General features: G+C 41.5%; 1 protein-coding gene across 1 annotated transcript in view; it reads left to right on the forward strand.

Moving 5' to 3' along the window:
- Positions 1–3,051: 3,051 nt before the first annotated feature.
- Positions 3,052–17,927, forward strand: part of si:ch211-186j3.6 (neural-cadherin) — a 556,420-nt gene continuing 541,544 nt past the window's right edge. Inside the window, exon 1 of the mRNA XM_060911426.1 lies at positions 3,052–4,045. Coding sequence (XP_060767409.1) covers positions 3,055–4,045 — 991 coding nt within the window. The 5' untranslated portion in view covers positions 3,052–3,054. The remainder of the gene's footprint in view (positions 4,046–17,927) is intronic.

Here is a 17,927-nt window from a genome sequence, read left to right on the forward strand (position 1 = left end):
CACACACTCACACAGAGAAAGAGAGAGAGGATTTGTCATTCTAACAGTCAGTCCAATTTGAGTTTGTAGTTTTCATTTTTTAGTTTCCCAAGTGATCTAGTTTCACCTCATTAGGCTAAATTCTACTGAAATATAATACTTTATTCAGACACACGGTATGTTAGAGATATTGTATTGGTTAGTAAACAGATGCACCTTATCTGAGCATGCTTGTTTGAGGAAAACGTGTTCCTTTTTTTCCAGCATCTAACAAGAAAATTATAAAATATATCTTCTTCTTTAGTGTTCTGCCTGAGGGCAGGTCCAGCTCTGACATCCATCAGAGTTTCTTGGGAACATTACAGTAGTGGTTTACTGTTACCTTCGACTGGATTATTATAGAGGTTTTCCCCTTTCAACCATTCACACACACATTCACACCTATGGGCAATTTACTGTAGCCAATTAACCTAACTGCATGTCTTTGGACTGTGAGGGAAACCGGAGCACCCAGAGGAAACCCACGCAGACACGGGGAGAACATGCAAACTCCACACAGAAAGCCCCCCGTCGGCTACCAGGCTCGAACCGAGAACCTTCTTGCTGTGAGGTGATAGTGCTAACCACTGTGCCACCCATGAAATATATAAGAGAAAGAATTAGGGTAAAAATAAACAAAACAAGGAAACAACAACAACAGCAACACTCCATCCTCACTTTAACCAGACAGACAGAAAATACAGCAGATAGACAAAGAAGAAAGAGCAGACATAATGTGGACTTATTTGTCTTGTGTCATAAATGTATATATGTTCCATCCCATCCATCCATCCATCCATCCATTATCCGTAACCGCTTATCCTGTGCAGGGTCGCAGGCAAGCTGGAGCCTATCCCAGCTGACTATGGGCAAAAGGCGGGGTACACCCTGGACAAGTCACCAGGTCATCACAGGGCTGACACATAGAGACACACAACCATTCACACTCACATTCACACCTACGGTCAATTTAGAGCCACCAGTTAACCTAACCTGTACGTCTTTGGGCTGTGGGGGAAACCGGAGCACCCGGAGGAAACCCACGCAGACACGGGGAGAACATGCAAACTCCACACAGAAAGACCCTTGTCGGCTGCCGGGGTCGAACCCAGAACCTTCTTGCTGTGAAGTGCTAACCATCCATCCATCCATCCATCCATACATACATACATACATACATACATACATTATCTGTAGCCGCTTATCCTGTTCTACAAGGTTGCAGGCAAGCTGGAGCCTATCCCAGCTAACTATGGGTGAGAGGCAGGGTACACCCTGGACAAGTCGCCAGGGCTGACACATATGCCGCTTTTCCACTACAAACACGGCTGAGTTGGGCTGAGCCGTGCCGTGCTGAGTTGGGCTGAGCCGTGCCATGCTGAGTTGGGCTGAGCCGTGCCGTGCTGAGTTGGGCTGAGTCGAGCTGAGCGGGGCTGTTGGAGTTGCATTTCAACTACAACCGCGCTGAACCGTGCTGGCTGGAAGTGGGTGGACACATTGGGTGGAGTTAGCGAAAGTGGGTGGACGTCACGTGATGTCGTTAAGCAGCGCAAACAGTGACATCAGTGACCTTTTAAGCGGTAGTCTCACGACCCGAATAGTAAACAATAAACATGGAGGACATGGAGTCGTTAGTGTTGCTGGTCTTGGTGCTGTGGCTTGTTGTCACCGACAACGCCAACAGATACTGGCAAGAGCGTATAGATGAAGCAAGGTGCATAAGGCTTCAGAAATTCTCGTAATTCGTAATTCTTCTTCTTCCGGGTTTACGGTGTTTACAGATCCCAGCGTGCTTGCGGGGCGTGTGTGGGCATGTGAGGACACTCCTCCTCACCAATCAGTACACAGGGGAGTGTCTGCTCACGCCCCCAGCCTCACTCGGCTCGCTTTGGCTCTCTTCAGCCCCACTCCAAAACCGTGCGAGTTTTAGGGGCTAAGCAGGGCTGAAGCGAGCCGAGTCGTGCTGTTCTTTGGTAGTCGAAACGCGAGCCGTGTTGGGCTGAAGTGAGCTGAAGCGAGCTGAAGTGAGCTGAAAAAGGGTAGTGGAAAAGGGCCAATAGACACAACCATTCACATTCACACCTACAGTCAATTTAGAGCCACCAGTTAACCTAACCTACATGTCTCCGGAGCACCCGGAAGTAACCCACGCAGACACGGGGAGAACATGCAAACTCCACACAGAAAGACCCTTGTCAGCTACCGGGCTCGAACCCAGAACCTTCTTGCTGTGAAGTGATAACCATCCATCCATCCATACATCCATTATCTGTAGCCGCTTATCCTGTTCTACAGGGTTGCAGGTAAGCTAGAGCCTATCCCAGCTGACTATGGGTGAGAGGCAGGGTACACCCTGGACAAGTCGCCAGGGCTGACACATAGACACAACCATTCACATTCACACCTACGGTCAATTTAGAAACCGGAGCACCCGGAGGAAACCCACGCAGACACGGGGAGAACATGCAAACCCCACACAGAAAGGCCCTTGTCGGCTACCGGGCTCGAACCCAGAACCTTCTTGCTGTGAGGCGACAGCGCTAACCACTCCACCACCATGCTGCACCTAAATAAAGCATGTTTTGGTCTATAGCAGAAGTCGGGTCTGTATTGAATGAGACAGTTTAATATCTCCAGACACCTAAAGTGAGCTGCTGCTGTTTTTCCCAGAGGATTCCCCGCGTGGTCTCTCTGTAGCCCCGCCCCCTGTGCTCAAGTCGCGCGCTGTCCGGTACGCTGTCGAAACTCAGCAGCTTTCACACACACACACACACGAGCGCGCGCGCGCTCTACTCGTAGCTGTGAGGCAGAGCGGCACCGGAGCAGCGCGCGCGCGGCTGAAGCCCAAAGTTCCGCTGCGTTTTCAATTAACGGAGTGAGATCAGAGCGGATAACTCGAGGACGCGCCACACCACGATGGACGGAAATGCTCATAGAAATGCTTTCTGACTGGGATTTTTGAACATGTTCATCATTTTAAGCGCTTTTTCTTGAGCCCGCAGAGCGCGGCACGAACCCCGAAAAAGAACCATCACCATGATCTGGGCTGTTTTGATCTCCTCCTGCATGACTTTTGTTTTGGGAAATAAGACAGACGAGCGCTCGTTGTTTTTCCACGGGCACGTGTTTGAAAACTCGCCACCGGGCTCGAGGGTGAACGGGCTCAGCATCCCGGCGAGGCGCATCGACGCGCAGCGCTGGTGCTCCGGCTCGGGCGCGTATCTGAAGTTACTCGGAGATGGAAGCGACGACTTTCGGGTTCTCGCGCACCACGGACGCGGGCACGTGCAGCTGAGAACAGCCAGCGTGTTGGACCGAGAAGCGCGCGCGGAGTACGTGCTGGATGTGGGCCTGTGCTGCACGAGCTGCGCTTCACCCGAACGCGTCGTGTCGCGCGTGGCATCCGTGCGCGTGGACGTCCTCGATACGAACGATCACGAGCCTGCCTTTCGGCACGCGGACGTCAGAATAACTCTCGATGATGCCACGGCGCTCAGATCGGTGGTTTACAAAGTGGCCGCAGAGGACACGGATAGCGGCAAGAACGCCGAGCTCATCTATTACGCGCTGCCGAGGAACGGGAGCTTCTACGTGGTGCCCAAAACGGGTGACGTTCTACTTGTGGACTCGATCCTCGGTCTGGCGTCGCCAATAAAGTTCTGCGTCTTTGCCAGAGACCGAGGATGGCCATCGCGCACAGGTCGCCACATGGAGGTGGAAATCAGTCCCCGGCAGTGGCCGGCCGCCTTCCCAGCATCCTCCCGACTCCTGAGAAAGTCCCGCTCGGTTCTGGAGCCCAGTGAGCCCGTGAGCGTCAGTGTGTCCGAAGACGCAGCCATTGGCTCTGTGATCATGAACCTGAACCCGGTCCGATTTCAGTCTGCGACTTTTGAGAGGCTTTACCCCGAAACCGAAAGCTCTCCGGTTACTGTCAGCAGAGACAGCGGGGAGTTGGTGATCTCGAGAAACCTGGACCGGGAGACCGAACCTGTAGTGGAGATTACTGTTAAAGTGCAGGATAAAAGAGGTAAAGCGCACACGCAGAGAAGTCTCTTTCCTCCATCATCGAGATCTCAGTGTGTGCGCCAGTTTCTCCCCCTCTTGCCCTGTCAATGCGCAAAACGCCACAGGGAACTCCCTGGTGTTTAATTACATCTCTTCTACAGCCGAATGAAACCAAACACACCTGAATCTATCCCCATGTATGTCCAGTTGGAAATGTTTGATCGAGAGTCGCATCCCCTGGTTTCATTTTATAATTGCACTGGTTTAATTAGGATCTCTTGACTTGTTTAGTATTTCCAGTGCATACTGCAGAAAGAGATAACTCACCGTTTTAATACAGCAATAAAATCACCATGCATTCATAATCTCAGAGTCGAGAAAATTAGTTTTCTTGCTTTGAGCAAAACCGACATGTTTGGGTTTCACAGCAAACATGTGGAAAGCATCATGCCAGGTTAATCAACACGCTCAGTGTAGAGCTTCAGACCTGTGAAGGCAAAAAAGGCAGGGGAGGAAGTCAGATGAAGTCACACATGCTGAGGACGATGCTCATTTGGGTTCACTGCATCGCACGGCACCAAGACGGGTTAACATTCCCATCCTTTCCAATAAAATCCCATTCTCGATTTGATAATGATATCAGAGCCCTGAGTATGGGCTATGAGTTACTGACATCCCAACAGGATCCGAGCCGAGTCTCTGCAAAGCTTCTGGTGTGTGCATGTGCATGGATCAGTTACGATTGCAACACAAAATAACAACACAAGTCAGTAGAGTCAGAAATATGTATTTAAAAAAAAGAAAGAAAATTGTCAGATTTACTCATAGTCCAACAAAAAGTTTCCTGATGCCTGTTGGAGGTAAGTAGCAGTAAAAATTACAAAATGGAGAAATAAAGGACTGTTATAGCTAGAGAAGATTTAGTATCTTCAAATCAGGTCCAAATTCGAGTAATTTTAGTCAGTCTGATCAAAAGTCTTTCCATGTTCTCCATTGATAAATAAATTAGATCTGTATATTGTATTGCTGAGCGATGACAATATAATACAGTATTGATATTGTGATAAATTACGTCACAATACACTTTTCTGAGATATTGGGATATATATATATATTTTTTTTTAAATTTATTAAATAATTAAACTTATTAGAAGGTGCTGATTTAATGTCAATATCCGTACATAATCTGTAAAATTGTACAATGTTAACATATTTACAGATTTAAAAAAAAATTCTTTCCAGTATTAAGCCTGAGTATGTAAATTTAAAATATAACTGAATGCAGTTTTAGACATTAAATAAAGCATCAAATGTTTTTTTTTTTTTTCTTAAGCAAGACAACTGTAGGGCTTGGAAATGTCTTGAAGAAACATAAGCTTTTTTTTTTTATATCACCCTGTATATAGCTAAAATGACTACATGTATTCTTGATTAAAATATCATAACTTCATAGTGTAACATAGTCATCTATAATTGATTCATACGATTAACATTAACTACAAGTTAATTCTAATTCATTATTCTGATTATTGAATGACATATTTTGAAGGACTCACTCTGACAGCCAGTATCAGCCTCAGCACTGTTACGCAGTGTTAGATCGGTACAGAGCATTCCTTTTATCACGATGGAGAGACAGTGAAGCTGAAATGTTCTTAAATTACTAAAGGGCATTTGATTACTGGTGAGCATGTAACCCTTTCATTCAAACTATATATATATATATATATATATATATATATATATATATATATATATATATATATATATATATGTAAGACCATCAAACTTCATTTATACAAAAGTTTAGCTGTCTGACGTTTGTGTAATTTGGGCTTTGGTAGACAACGTGTGCTTGGTCTATGTATTTTAGTTTCTCCTTCGAAGGCATTTTGGGGGAAAAAAGAATGAGGGCGTGTATAATCTCATCTTTCTTTTGCATTCTTTAAAGGAGAACTCATCTCATGTCATCTCATCATCTCTAGCCGCTTTATCCTGGTCTACAGGGTCGCAGGCAAGCTGGAGCCTATCCCAGCTGACTACGGGCGAAAGGCGGGGTACACCCTGGACAAGTCGCCAGGTCATCACAGGGCTGACACATAGACACAGACAACCATTCACACTCACATTCACACCTACGGTCAATTTAGAGTCACCAGTTAACCTAACCTGCATGTCTTTGGACTGTGGGGGAAACCGGAGCACCCGGAGGAAACCCACGCGGACACGGGGAGAACATGCAAACTCCACACAGAAAGGCCCTCGCCGGCCACGGGGCTCGAACCCGGACCTTCTTGCTGTGAGGTGACAGCGCTAACCACTACGCCACCGTGCCGCCCCTTAAAGGAGAACTGAACGCAAATTTTTTTATTATCAAAATTCTATTTATCTCATTTTATTAAATATAGGAATGCATTTTTGATTGTTATTTTGTCACTGCTATAGCAAGTTATGAGTGTTTGAAATACGCTATGTAATATATCAGTCCATATGTCAAAGCAGTGGCCGTAAACGAGATTTGTTGAGACCTGTGCGAGACATCGTAGGATGGAAGTAAAACGTACAGCGGAAATCAAAGTGACCGACATCTGCCAACGTTGTCAAAAGACGCGCGCGCCCTCTTTTGAATGCTGATGTAATCAAGCCGGAAGTTTTGTTTGTTTTGATAGCGATCAGGAAAGTTTGAAAAAAGTAGGCAGTCATCGTCATTTAAACTCATTTTTGTGCAATATTTCATTTCGAAAACAGTTTTCAAAATGGCGGCACTGACACCTGGCTGACACTTCACGTTTTGAAGTCTCGCACAAGTCTCGTGAAGATCGCGCGGATAAGCGACGCCTGCCGTGAACCAAATGAACTAAATTCAACATGGCTAAAAACCGAACAGGCCAATAAGTATATTTCATTGCAATTAGTTGCCAATACGAATCACAATATAAGGTTACTAAAACCGAAAACGTAATTGAATAACACATTAATTAAGAAATAAAGCAAGTTTAAAAATGACTTCCGTTCTCCTTTAAACCTACAAATGCATTTCACTTCACTTCAATGATGATGACTTGTCAGGGAGAAGAGCTGAAAAATATCAGCACAGATGTAAATCAAATCTAGGGGGTATTTCATTCTGTGTAATCACCTGACACATTTTTTTTTCTTTTTTACTGATAGGCTGCATGAATCTATAGTGTGAGCTAGAAAGAAATAAGCCCTGATGTCACTTCGTCATACAAGTCAGTGTATTTGTCTTTTGTCCATTGGTGGTGCTGTTGCACTTGAATCCAGAAACATCTAAATGAATTCACTTTAATAGGAAATCTGATGTGGATTTGTAAAATTAAACTGATATATTTATGTATTGTAGTCTCTTATAGACGGGAGCTTTGCCATGCTAGCTCATTTATACCAGCCTTTCCTGCTGCTGAGTGACCCTTAAAAATGGTGTAATAAACATACCTAACACTAGTAGCATTTTTGTACATGGTGATAGTTGTGAATATGATGCAGTGATATGGGCTTTAAAAATTATTATTATTATTATTATTATTATTATTATTATTATTATTGTCATGCTCTTCCTTACATACATGTCAACCTTTGGTTGAACAAACCTGTAGAACCAACCTCCAAAAACCTTATTTCCCTTATAAAATCCTTATAAGATGCAAAATAAAATAATTTACCTAAAATTTGAATGATAATTAAAAATATATCCCATTTACTTTTTATTCAATATTAATAACATTGGGCGGCACGGTGGTGTAGTGGTTAGCGCTGTCACCTCACAGCAAGAAGGTCTGGGTTCGAGCCCCGTGGCCGGCGAGGGCCTTTCTGTGTAGAGTTTGCATGTTCTCCCCGTGTCCGCGTGGGTTTCCTCCGGGTGCTCCGGTTTCCCCCACAGTCCAAAGACATGCAGGTTAGGTTAACTGGTGACTCTAAATTGACCGTAGGTGTGAATGTGAGTGTGAATGGTTGTCTGTGTCTATGTGTCAGCCCTGTGATGACCTGGCGACTTGTCCAGGGTGTACCCCGCCTTTCGCCCGTAGTCAGCTGGGATAGGCTCCAGCTTGCCTGCGACCCTGTAGACCAGGATAAAGCGGCTAGAGATAATGAGATGAGATGAATATAAAGTGCAATATCTCTCCTGCTGCCCCCCTTTTCCTTTTTTTTCTCCCCTCCTCTCTCTCCCCCCTTCCTCTCTTCCCCATATCTTATTCTTTTTATATTTGTATATGTAAATACTTAATTTATTTTAATTTATCTAGAAGTTTTTTCTCTATTTCTTTTCTCTGTTTATCTGTAATGTTGCTGCTGGAATCTTAATTTCCCTGAGGGAACCCTCCCAAAGGGATCAATAAAGTTTTATCTAATCTAATCTAATCTAATCTAATCTAATCTAATCTAATCTAACAGTAAACCTTCAAAATAAATACAAAACTCCAATGTTTGACAAAGACACAAAGTGTCACTCTAATGTTCTGAATTGTGCTCCATGGCAGCCTTGTTAGCGCTCTGCACCAATGCCTCACTAGGTTGCATGTTACATCAAGTGTCTGCCATTTCGATCGAAGTCATTCAGTCTGAAACCTTTCTTGACGAGCGGTATCCTCAATCTCTGACGAACTTAAAGTGCCATTCCACCACTGGATGTATTCTTTGGCATAAAATACAATATATTTTGACAACATATATAAATGGTATCACTAGATAGAGAAATCTTTTAGCTTCAAAATGATATATCAAACATAATTTTTTGACAACGACAAGTATATTAATTTTGCGACCAAAGTCATGTACCCTTTTAATTTCCACGCATGATGTCATCGGCAGGTTCCCCTTTTTGTGTACCACATGACGTGTGACGTGGCACATATTATCAGCAATGGCGGATAGAACGCGATAAAAATAATACCAATAAATCTAGCTAATACCAATAAATCTAGCTAACTGAAAGATTAACTCAAAATTTTTCGCAATTTTTTTGGCCCCCATATACGAGGAGAAATGACTCTCTCACTTTGGGGGTTTCCTGGTCTAAAAATAGACCGACACATGGTACACAAGAAGGGGAACCTGCCGATGACATCACGTTTCACTACCGCGCGGAAATTAAAAGGGTAGGTGACTTTGGTCGCAAAATTAATATACTTGTCGTTGTCAAAAAATTATGTTTGATATATCATTTTGAAGCTAAAAGATTTCTCTGTCTAGTCATGTTGTCATAAAATATATTGTATTTTATGCCAAAGAATACATCCAATGGTGGAATGGCACTTTAACTCTAATGATGTCTGAACTCGCTTCGATTCAAAATTAAGTAACAAATGTACCTCGCTTCTCTGCAGTATCAAACTGTATTTGACAGCGATTTGCTCTCAAATGTACACTTCCAGACACGCGCACATCGTTATACATTCGCTACTTCCGTAAAAGCGATAAATTAGTGCCAATGTTTGGTTGCGCGGCAAGTGTAACAATTTAACCTTAGCTAGGAGTCCAGTCTGTGAAATCTTAGCGCGAAGCTTGCTGCATGACCCGACACGAGAACCAATTAAGACTGACACTAATCCTGTCGCTCATGTCAGCGAAGCAGGAAGTTGTACAATCGATGTTTATCAGAGTCCAGCATTCGCACATGTGGTATGAGACAGGATTGGTCACAGTTTATTTTCTGAATAAACAATCATTTGACATTTGACTTTCGGTGAGAAATTCCTGTATAGATAAACATATACGGCCGTATAGGTTAATTTTCGTTGAAAATCCGTATGAATTAAGGCAAAACCGTATAACGTGACATGTATGTCCTTACTTAATAGCTCGTTGAACACTGGAAAGTTGACATGCCATGTCACAAAATGCCAAAAAAAATGTTTAAGTGATCAAGTGTGTAGGAATGGGACAGACCTCATGCCTAATGCATCTTGTAGCCGGAGTGTCTGAGCTTGTAGTCAACATGCTTTAGCTAAATAGCTTCAGTCAATATTTCAGACAAGAACCTGCATCGAACGGTACAAAGTGCACTGTGCACTTTACACTGCATGGCTCAAGATGTTTCAGCTTTTTTTTTTCCTTGCAGTAGATTAGTGAAGAAGTTTTGTATGTACAGTGCTTAACTAATAATTACACATGATGAATAAACCCACACCCTCTGTGGGTGCGGTGTATCCTAAATAGATTTAGCCAAGAATACAGTATGGGCTTTATTCATAAAAGTGCAGATTTTTTTTTTCATTAATGGTTACGTGGTATCTGCTTTTATGGGATCTGGATGAGAGATAAAGAGCTTTAAAGGAACAGTCCACCGTACTTCCATAATGAAATATGTTCTTTTCTTAATTGAGACGAGCTTATCCGTACCTCTCCGAGCTTTGCGCGACCTCCCAGTCAGTCAGACGCGCTGTTACTCCTGTTTACTCCTGTTAGCAATGTAGCTAGGCTCAGTATGGCCAATGGTATTTTTTGGGGCTGTAGTTAGATGCGACCAAACTCTTCCATGTTTTTCCTGTTTACATAGGTTTATATGACCAGTGACATGAAACAGAGTTCAGTTACACAAATTGAAACGTGGCGATTTTTTACACAGCAAATTCCTCAGTGTTGAATTAACACTTTCAGAGTTAATTTGTGTCCAGTTGGACCTATATAAACACAGTAGGGTGTTAAATCAACACTCTGGGTGTTAATTCAACACTGGGGATTTTGCTGTGTATGCTATGGAAAGTCCGCACTATAATGACAGGCGTACTAACACCTTCTGCGCGCTTCGACAGCGCATTGATACCTTCACTCAGGAGTGACGGTATCAATGCGCTGTCGAAGCGCGCAGAAGGTGTTAGTACGCCTGTCATTATAGTGCGGACTTTCCATAGCATAGAAAATCGCCACGTTTCCATTTTTTTAACTGAACTTGTTTCATGTCACTGGTCATATAAACCTATGTAAACAGGAAAAACGTGGAAGAGTTTGGTCGCATCTAACTACAGCCCCAAAAAATACCGTTGGCCATACTGAGCCTAGCTACATTGCTAACAGGAGTAAACAGGAGTAACAGCACGTCTGACTGACTGGGAGGTCGCGCAAAGCTCGGAGAGGTACGGATAAGCTCGTCTCAATTCAGAAAAGAACATATTTCATTATGGAAGTACGGTGGACTGTTCCTTTAAAGGAGAACTGAAGTCATTTTTAAACTTGCTTAATTTCTTAATTAACGTGTTATTCAATTACGTTTTCGGTTTTAGTAACCTTATATCGTGACTCGTATTGGCAACTAATTGCAATTAAATATTATACTCATCGGCCTATTCGGTTTTTAGCCATGTCGAACGTAGTTCGTTTGGTCCACGGCAGGCGTCGCTTATCCGCGCGATCTTCACGAGACTTGTGCGAGACTTCGAAACGTGACGTGTCAGCCAGGTGTCAGTGCCGCCATTTTGAAAACTGTTTTCCAAACGAAATATTGCACAAAAACGAGTTTAAATGACAATTACTGCCTACTTTTTTCAAACTTTCCTGATCGCTATCAAAACAAACAAAACTTCCGGCTTGATTACATCAGCATTCGAAAGAGGGCGCGCGCGTCTTTTGACAACGTTGGCAGATGTCGGTCACTTTGATTTCCGCTGTATGTTTTACTTCCATCCTACGATGTCTCGCACAGGTCTCAACGAATCTCGTTTACGGCCATTGCTTTGACATATGGACTGATATATTACATAGCATATTTCAAACACTCATAACTTGCTATAGCAGTGACAAAATAACAATCAAAAATGCATTCCGATATTTAATAAAATGAGATAAATAGAATTTTGATAATAAAAAATTTGCCTGCAGTTCTCCTTTAAAGTCTATATAGATGGATGGATGGTAACATGGTGGTATTTTGCGGTAACATTCTCTAAGTATTTCATTCCTTGCACTGTAAAAGTAGATATGAAGGACTGATGTTGCTGTAAAGGATGAGAAGTTGCTCCTCAGAAATCCTGGTCAGTTTAATCCTTTTCAAGTGGAAGATTCAGCCCGACCTTCCTTCATCTGCTCGCATTAGCTGTGTAATCCCATCTCATTCACTTTCTCATTTCGTGGAGTTAAGAGTGGCAGTGCAGTTAGCTGGAGGAAACTGCTGAATTTCTTCAGGAGAAGATAAGTGGTTTACTGTCTCGTATCCGAAAGGACCTCAGTCGGACGCTGGCGATAGGCAGTTTGTAAATTAATCGTTCGTTCAGAATGGCTCAATTAAGCAACTCAAGCTGGTTGATTTAAGTTTCCGCACAAAAACAGGCACTGTTTTTGTAGGCTGTTTTCTGAAAGGCTGATCTGTATATAGCATTTGACTCTTAATATTTCCATCAGTCCAGGGGGCTTCATTCCTTTTATAACATAACTGCAATGTGATACACATTAAAGACTGACAGTGTTCTTTAATACATGCATTTAATATTGTGGGCAGTCTGTGAAACAAGTTAGTTCTTGTTCCATTATCACTTGTGTTGTAATAGCTATAAATACCGTATGTAGCTGTTCCTGCAACAGCCTTTTTTAAAAATCTTTCTGAAAGTTAATATGACAAAAATGCAACTTATGTTACTGAGAACCCAGAAAGCCCTCTATCCTTAAGTTATAAGTTTACCTCATACCTTATACATACCTTATACAAAGCACTAAGACTGGAAACTCCTTCCATAAAAAAAAAAAAATCAACAATGGATGACAATTGCAACCATTTTGTTGAAATCTGTTTATGTAAAACATACCTGTGTAAGTTGTTATGATTAATGGGAACTGAAGGCAATTTTTTATCATCAAAATTCTATTTATCTCATTTTATTAAATATAGGAATGCATTTTTGATCACTATTTTGTCGCTGCTATAGCAAGTTATGAGTGTTTGAAATATGCTATGTAATATATCAGTCCATATGTCAAAGCAGTGGCGTAAATGAGATTCGTTGAGACCTGTGCGAGACATTGTAAGATGGAAATAAAACATACAGTGGAAATCAAAGCGACCAACATCTGCCAATGTTGTCAAAAGATGCGCACACCCTCTTTCGAATGCTGATGTAATCGAGCCGGAAGTTTTGTTTGTTTTGATAGCGATCAGGAAAGTTTGAAAAAAGTAGGCAGTAATCGTCATTTAAACTCATTTTTGTGCAATATTTCGTTTGAAAAACAGTTTTCAAAATGGCGGCACTGACACCTGGCTGACACTTAACGTTTCGAAGTCTTGCACAAGTCTTGTGAAGATCGCGCGGATAAGCGACGCCTGCCGTGGACCAAATGAACTACATTCAACATGGCTAAAAACCGAATAGGCCGATAAGTATAATATTTCACTGCAATTAGTTGCCAATACGAGTCACGATATAAGGTTACTAAAACCGAAAACGTCATTGAATAACACGTTAATTAAGAAATAAAGCAAGTTTAAAAATGACTTCAGTTCTCCTTTAAAACAACACCATATTAGACAAACACATTATCCATAAACCATGAAACAGGAATTACTTTCAGAGCTGCTGTTTTAGAAAGCAAATCAGCATGCTCGGACCAGTCACATTATGACAATTCAGCAGCTCTGTGGAATAAATATTATGAGCAGTTTTAATTGCATTGTGAATGGAATGTGTTTGTAGCGAGGCTATATTTTAAATGTCATTAGATTTAATTTATAAAGCAGGTTTAAATGTCCTGTTGGCCATACTGCTGTACAATATACTATATTAAAATATATACATGCGTACATGTCATACATACATATTCAATATAAATTTAATGATTCCCAAGGCTGTAGAATTAAAAAAAAATGTTTTGAGTTTTGACTTTAAAATGGACAGTGATGAAATCTGAGGTCTGCTGGTAGGCTTTTGCAAAACACAGTCACCATTTTTGTTTTAGTTGATATTGACGAAAAGACAATAATCGCATGGAAGGTGTCAAGACACATTATGTGTAGAACGTAATTGGAAGTCAGTCAATCTAGAGCTTCAAAGACAAACAAGTGTTATATTGAATCCTAAAATGAATAAAGGCCAAAGAAGGCATTAATATGATCTCTTTTATTTACATCAGAAAATAGACAAATTGTAGCATTTATGAACTAGAACAGATGACTGGCAAATACTGGCAAAAAATAAGATTTTTGATAATCTTATAAATAAATCTTATAAAAAAGATAAATGTTGACAAAAAATGCTGCTATGTTTGTTGTTGTTGTGAACGAGCGAGTCGCCAGAGGTCCATAACCAGGGTCCATAACTGGGGTCCATATCATAGGATACGGACCCGCTCGCCAGCCAATCAGAGAGCAGGATTTGATGGAAACTGGACCATGAAAAAAATAACAGGAATTATTATACATACAGGACACTTTTTGGATGGAATAAAAACATGTATTCTATTCCCTTCTAGCGGGTTTCATTCATTTGGTTCGATAGCATGCAATATTGTTAGCATATTGCTTATCCTAGATGGCATGGTGGTGTAGTGGTTAGCACTGTTGCCAAGAAGGTTCTGGGTTTGAGCCCAGCAGCCAACAAGGGCCTTTTTGTGCGGAGTTTGCATGTTCTCCCCGTGTCCGCATGGGTTTCCTCCGGGTGCTCCGGTTTCCCCACAGTCCAAAGGCATGCAGGTTAGGTTAACTGGTGACTCTAAATGTAGGTGTGAATGTGAGTGTGAATGGTTGTCTGTGTCTATGTGTCAGCCCTGTGATGACCTGGCGACTTGTCCAGGGTGTACCCTGCCTTTCGCCCGTAGTCAGCTGGGATAGGTTCCAGTTTGCCTGTGACCCTGTGCAGGATAAGCGGCTACAGGTAATGGATGGATGGATATCGCTTATCCTACATGTATTATGCCACTCTACTCAATGGAGAATGAGCATGCAATATTGTCACAATATTGCATGGTTGTCAAGACATCATGACATAGTGAATTGAAAATGCCATAAGTTACTTATTACACGTAAAACTTCCGTGCTAGCAAGCGACTGTGACAATTTGGTTAGTAACCCCCCGTTCTTAACATTTTGTAAAATCTATAATTGTTCCATCAAATAATTATATGTGTGTATTATAATAATAATAATAATAATAATATTGGCTGGCTTTTTTTGTGTTATATCTGATATATTCCATTTAGCTAGCATGATACTGAACCTGTCTTTGACTCGTTCAATATCATGCTCGCTGAATGGAATATATCTGATATACCACAAAAAAAGTCAGCCAATATTATTTAAATATGTCACTCAGATCTGCAATATATTTCAAATGAAAAATACGAGTTTTTTAACACGATAAGATGAACTTCGTATCTTCAAGCAAATGTGTGATTTTCTTTTTATTATATTGACACATTCACAAACAAAAAGGACCCAGATTTATCTGAACAATTAACTGATTTTCTCATGGGTGACATATATATATATGTTATTTACCAGCTGGGAGGTCCGTATCGTGAAATACCATGACCGAGGTCTTGAAAGTATTGACCGAGGCCCTCTGGGCCAAGGTTAGTATTCAAGGCCGAGGTCATGGTATTTCACCATACGGACTGACCTTAAGCTGGTAAATGATTTTTTTTTTCTTTACCAAATTCTAACAGAAAACGAGAGCGCCCGAAAGGGAAAACCGAGCCGAGCCGCCATTTTGAATCCTCATTCATGGCTGTAATGCAAATTGCTTCCTCCTCGGTATACAAGTGCACTTCCATGGCAGGAAAAAAACTACATTTTGCCACCTATGTAGTCCCCTATTTATACAAAATTGAGTCATTCAAGATTCAGCCATGTTTTTGCTTGGCGTTAGCAAGTTACAGGTTTTCGGCTTTCTCCTGAAATGTTTTCTTTTATTTCTTCTTCCTCAGAGTAGTAAAACTCGCTTTCGCTGTGAACACTGTCGTTATCGCTATCCATGATGTAAAATTAATGCTATTTTGAATCCTCATTCACGGCTGTAATGCAAATTGCTTCCTCCTCGGTATACAAGTGCACTTCCATGGCAGGAAAAAAACTACATTTTGCCACCTATGTAGTCCCTTATTTACACAAACTTGAGTCATTCAGGATTCAGCCATGTTTTTGCTTGGCGTTAGCAACAGTTACATGTTTTTAGCTTTCTCCTGAAATGTTTTATTTTATTTCTTCTTCCTCAGGGTAGTAAAACTCACTTTTGCTGTGAAGACTGTCGTTATCGCTATCCATGCTGTAAAATTAATGCTATTATGCTGAGAAATGCTGGCAAAAATTTATAAGATTTTTGATTAAAATCTTATAAATAAAGCTTGTAAAAAAGACAAATCTCATCTCATCTCATTATCTCTAGCCGCTTTATCCTTCTACAGGGTCGCAGGCAAGCTGGAGCCTATCCCAGCTGACTACGGGCGAAAGGCGGGGTACACCCTGGACAAGTCGCCAGGTCATCACAGGGCTGACACATAGACACAGACAACCATTCACACTCACATTCACACCTACGGTCAATTTAGAGTCACCAGTTAACCTAACCTGCATGTCTTTGGACTGTGGGGGAAACCGGAGCACCCGGAGGAAACCCACGCGGACACGGGGAGAACATGCAAACTCCACACAGAAAGGCCCTCGCCGGCCCCGGGGCTCGAACCCAGGACCTTCTTGCTGTGAGGCGACAGCGCTAACCACTACACCACCGTGCCGCCCAAAAAGACAAATGTTGACAAAAATTGCTACCATGTTTGTTGTTGTTGTGAATGAGCGAGTCACCAGAGGTCCGTAACTGGGGTCCGTACCATAGGATATGGACCCACTCGCCAGCCAATCAGAGTGCAGGATTTGATGGAAACCGGACCGCGAAAAAAATTAAAAAAATTATGTCATGGGTTTGGTTCTCAATGTCCCGGATGTAGCTCATATGAGAAATACAAGTGGTGAATTTTCCAGTAAAACACCCATGTCTATATATATATATATATATATATATATATATATATATATATATATATATATATTCAATTTCTGCTTGTAATATCATAATATATTTTAAACTGAAGCTACTTCTAGTGATAAAAATAGGCCAAAGTCATAGCTACGCATTATTTTAAAGGATAAATCGTGCATGGTTTGAATAATATAAGTAGCTGAAAGTGAGTCATTATGGCCATCAACACTGTTTAATTACCTGACTGTGCTTAGACTGTTATAGGCTACAAATATGTGATTTATTCAGCATGATTTCTTGTTGTTCATTAAGGCCTGTCTGAATGCAAGGCTCGCACATGTGCAGACAGCGAGGGTGTACACGCATAGGGCGCTTAATATAGTCAGTTTGTGTGTAATATGGTTTCACCTTTATGCTTTATGTCTCACTGAAGTGGAAACAATTCTAATGAAGAAAAATAGCTGGTCTAATAAAATTCAAGGCTGCACACTCTTCCTTCAAATACACACAACCACTATATAATGTTTAGTATATATAAAGCATCTATTTTGTCCAGAGAGCTAGAATCAGTAAGCTATGAATCTTTAATTATCCAATGAATCCATTGTAAACACATGGTCATATGAAATGAATAAAATCCATCAGAGTATTGTGAAGTATCTTGCAAAAAAAGTGGATAGTAAAGATACTCATAATGAATAATGTGCAATAATTGATTAGTTCATGTTTAATAAATAAATGTTCATGAAGCGTTCGTTATTAGCCTCAGACGCTGACACTCCACCTAGGACAGTGACAGTAACAGTGTCTGATACTTATTCTACACTTTTCTGGCTTCAAGCTTCAGAGTCGTGAAGACTGTCCATCTGTAATGTAAACACATACATGCACCAGTGTCTGACTGACAGACGAACACCATAATTCACTGAGTATTTGGAAAAAAGGTATTGGCTCAGCCAGTCACTGGATTGAAAACTAATTATGGTAACA

This window comes from Neoarius graeffei, chromosome 27 (assembly GCF_027579695.1).
Source record: "Neoarius graeffei isolate fNeoGra1 chromosome 27, fNeoGra1.pri, whole genome shotgun sequence".
NCBI classification, from domain to species: domain Eukaryota; kingdom Metazoa; phylum Chordata; class Actinopteri; order Siluriformes; family Ariidae; genus Neoarius; species Neoarius graeffei.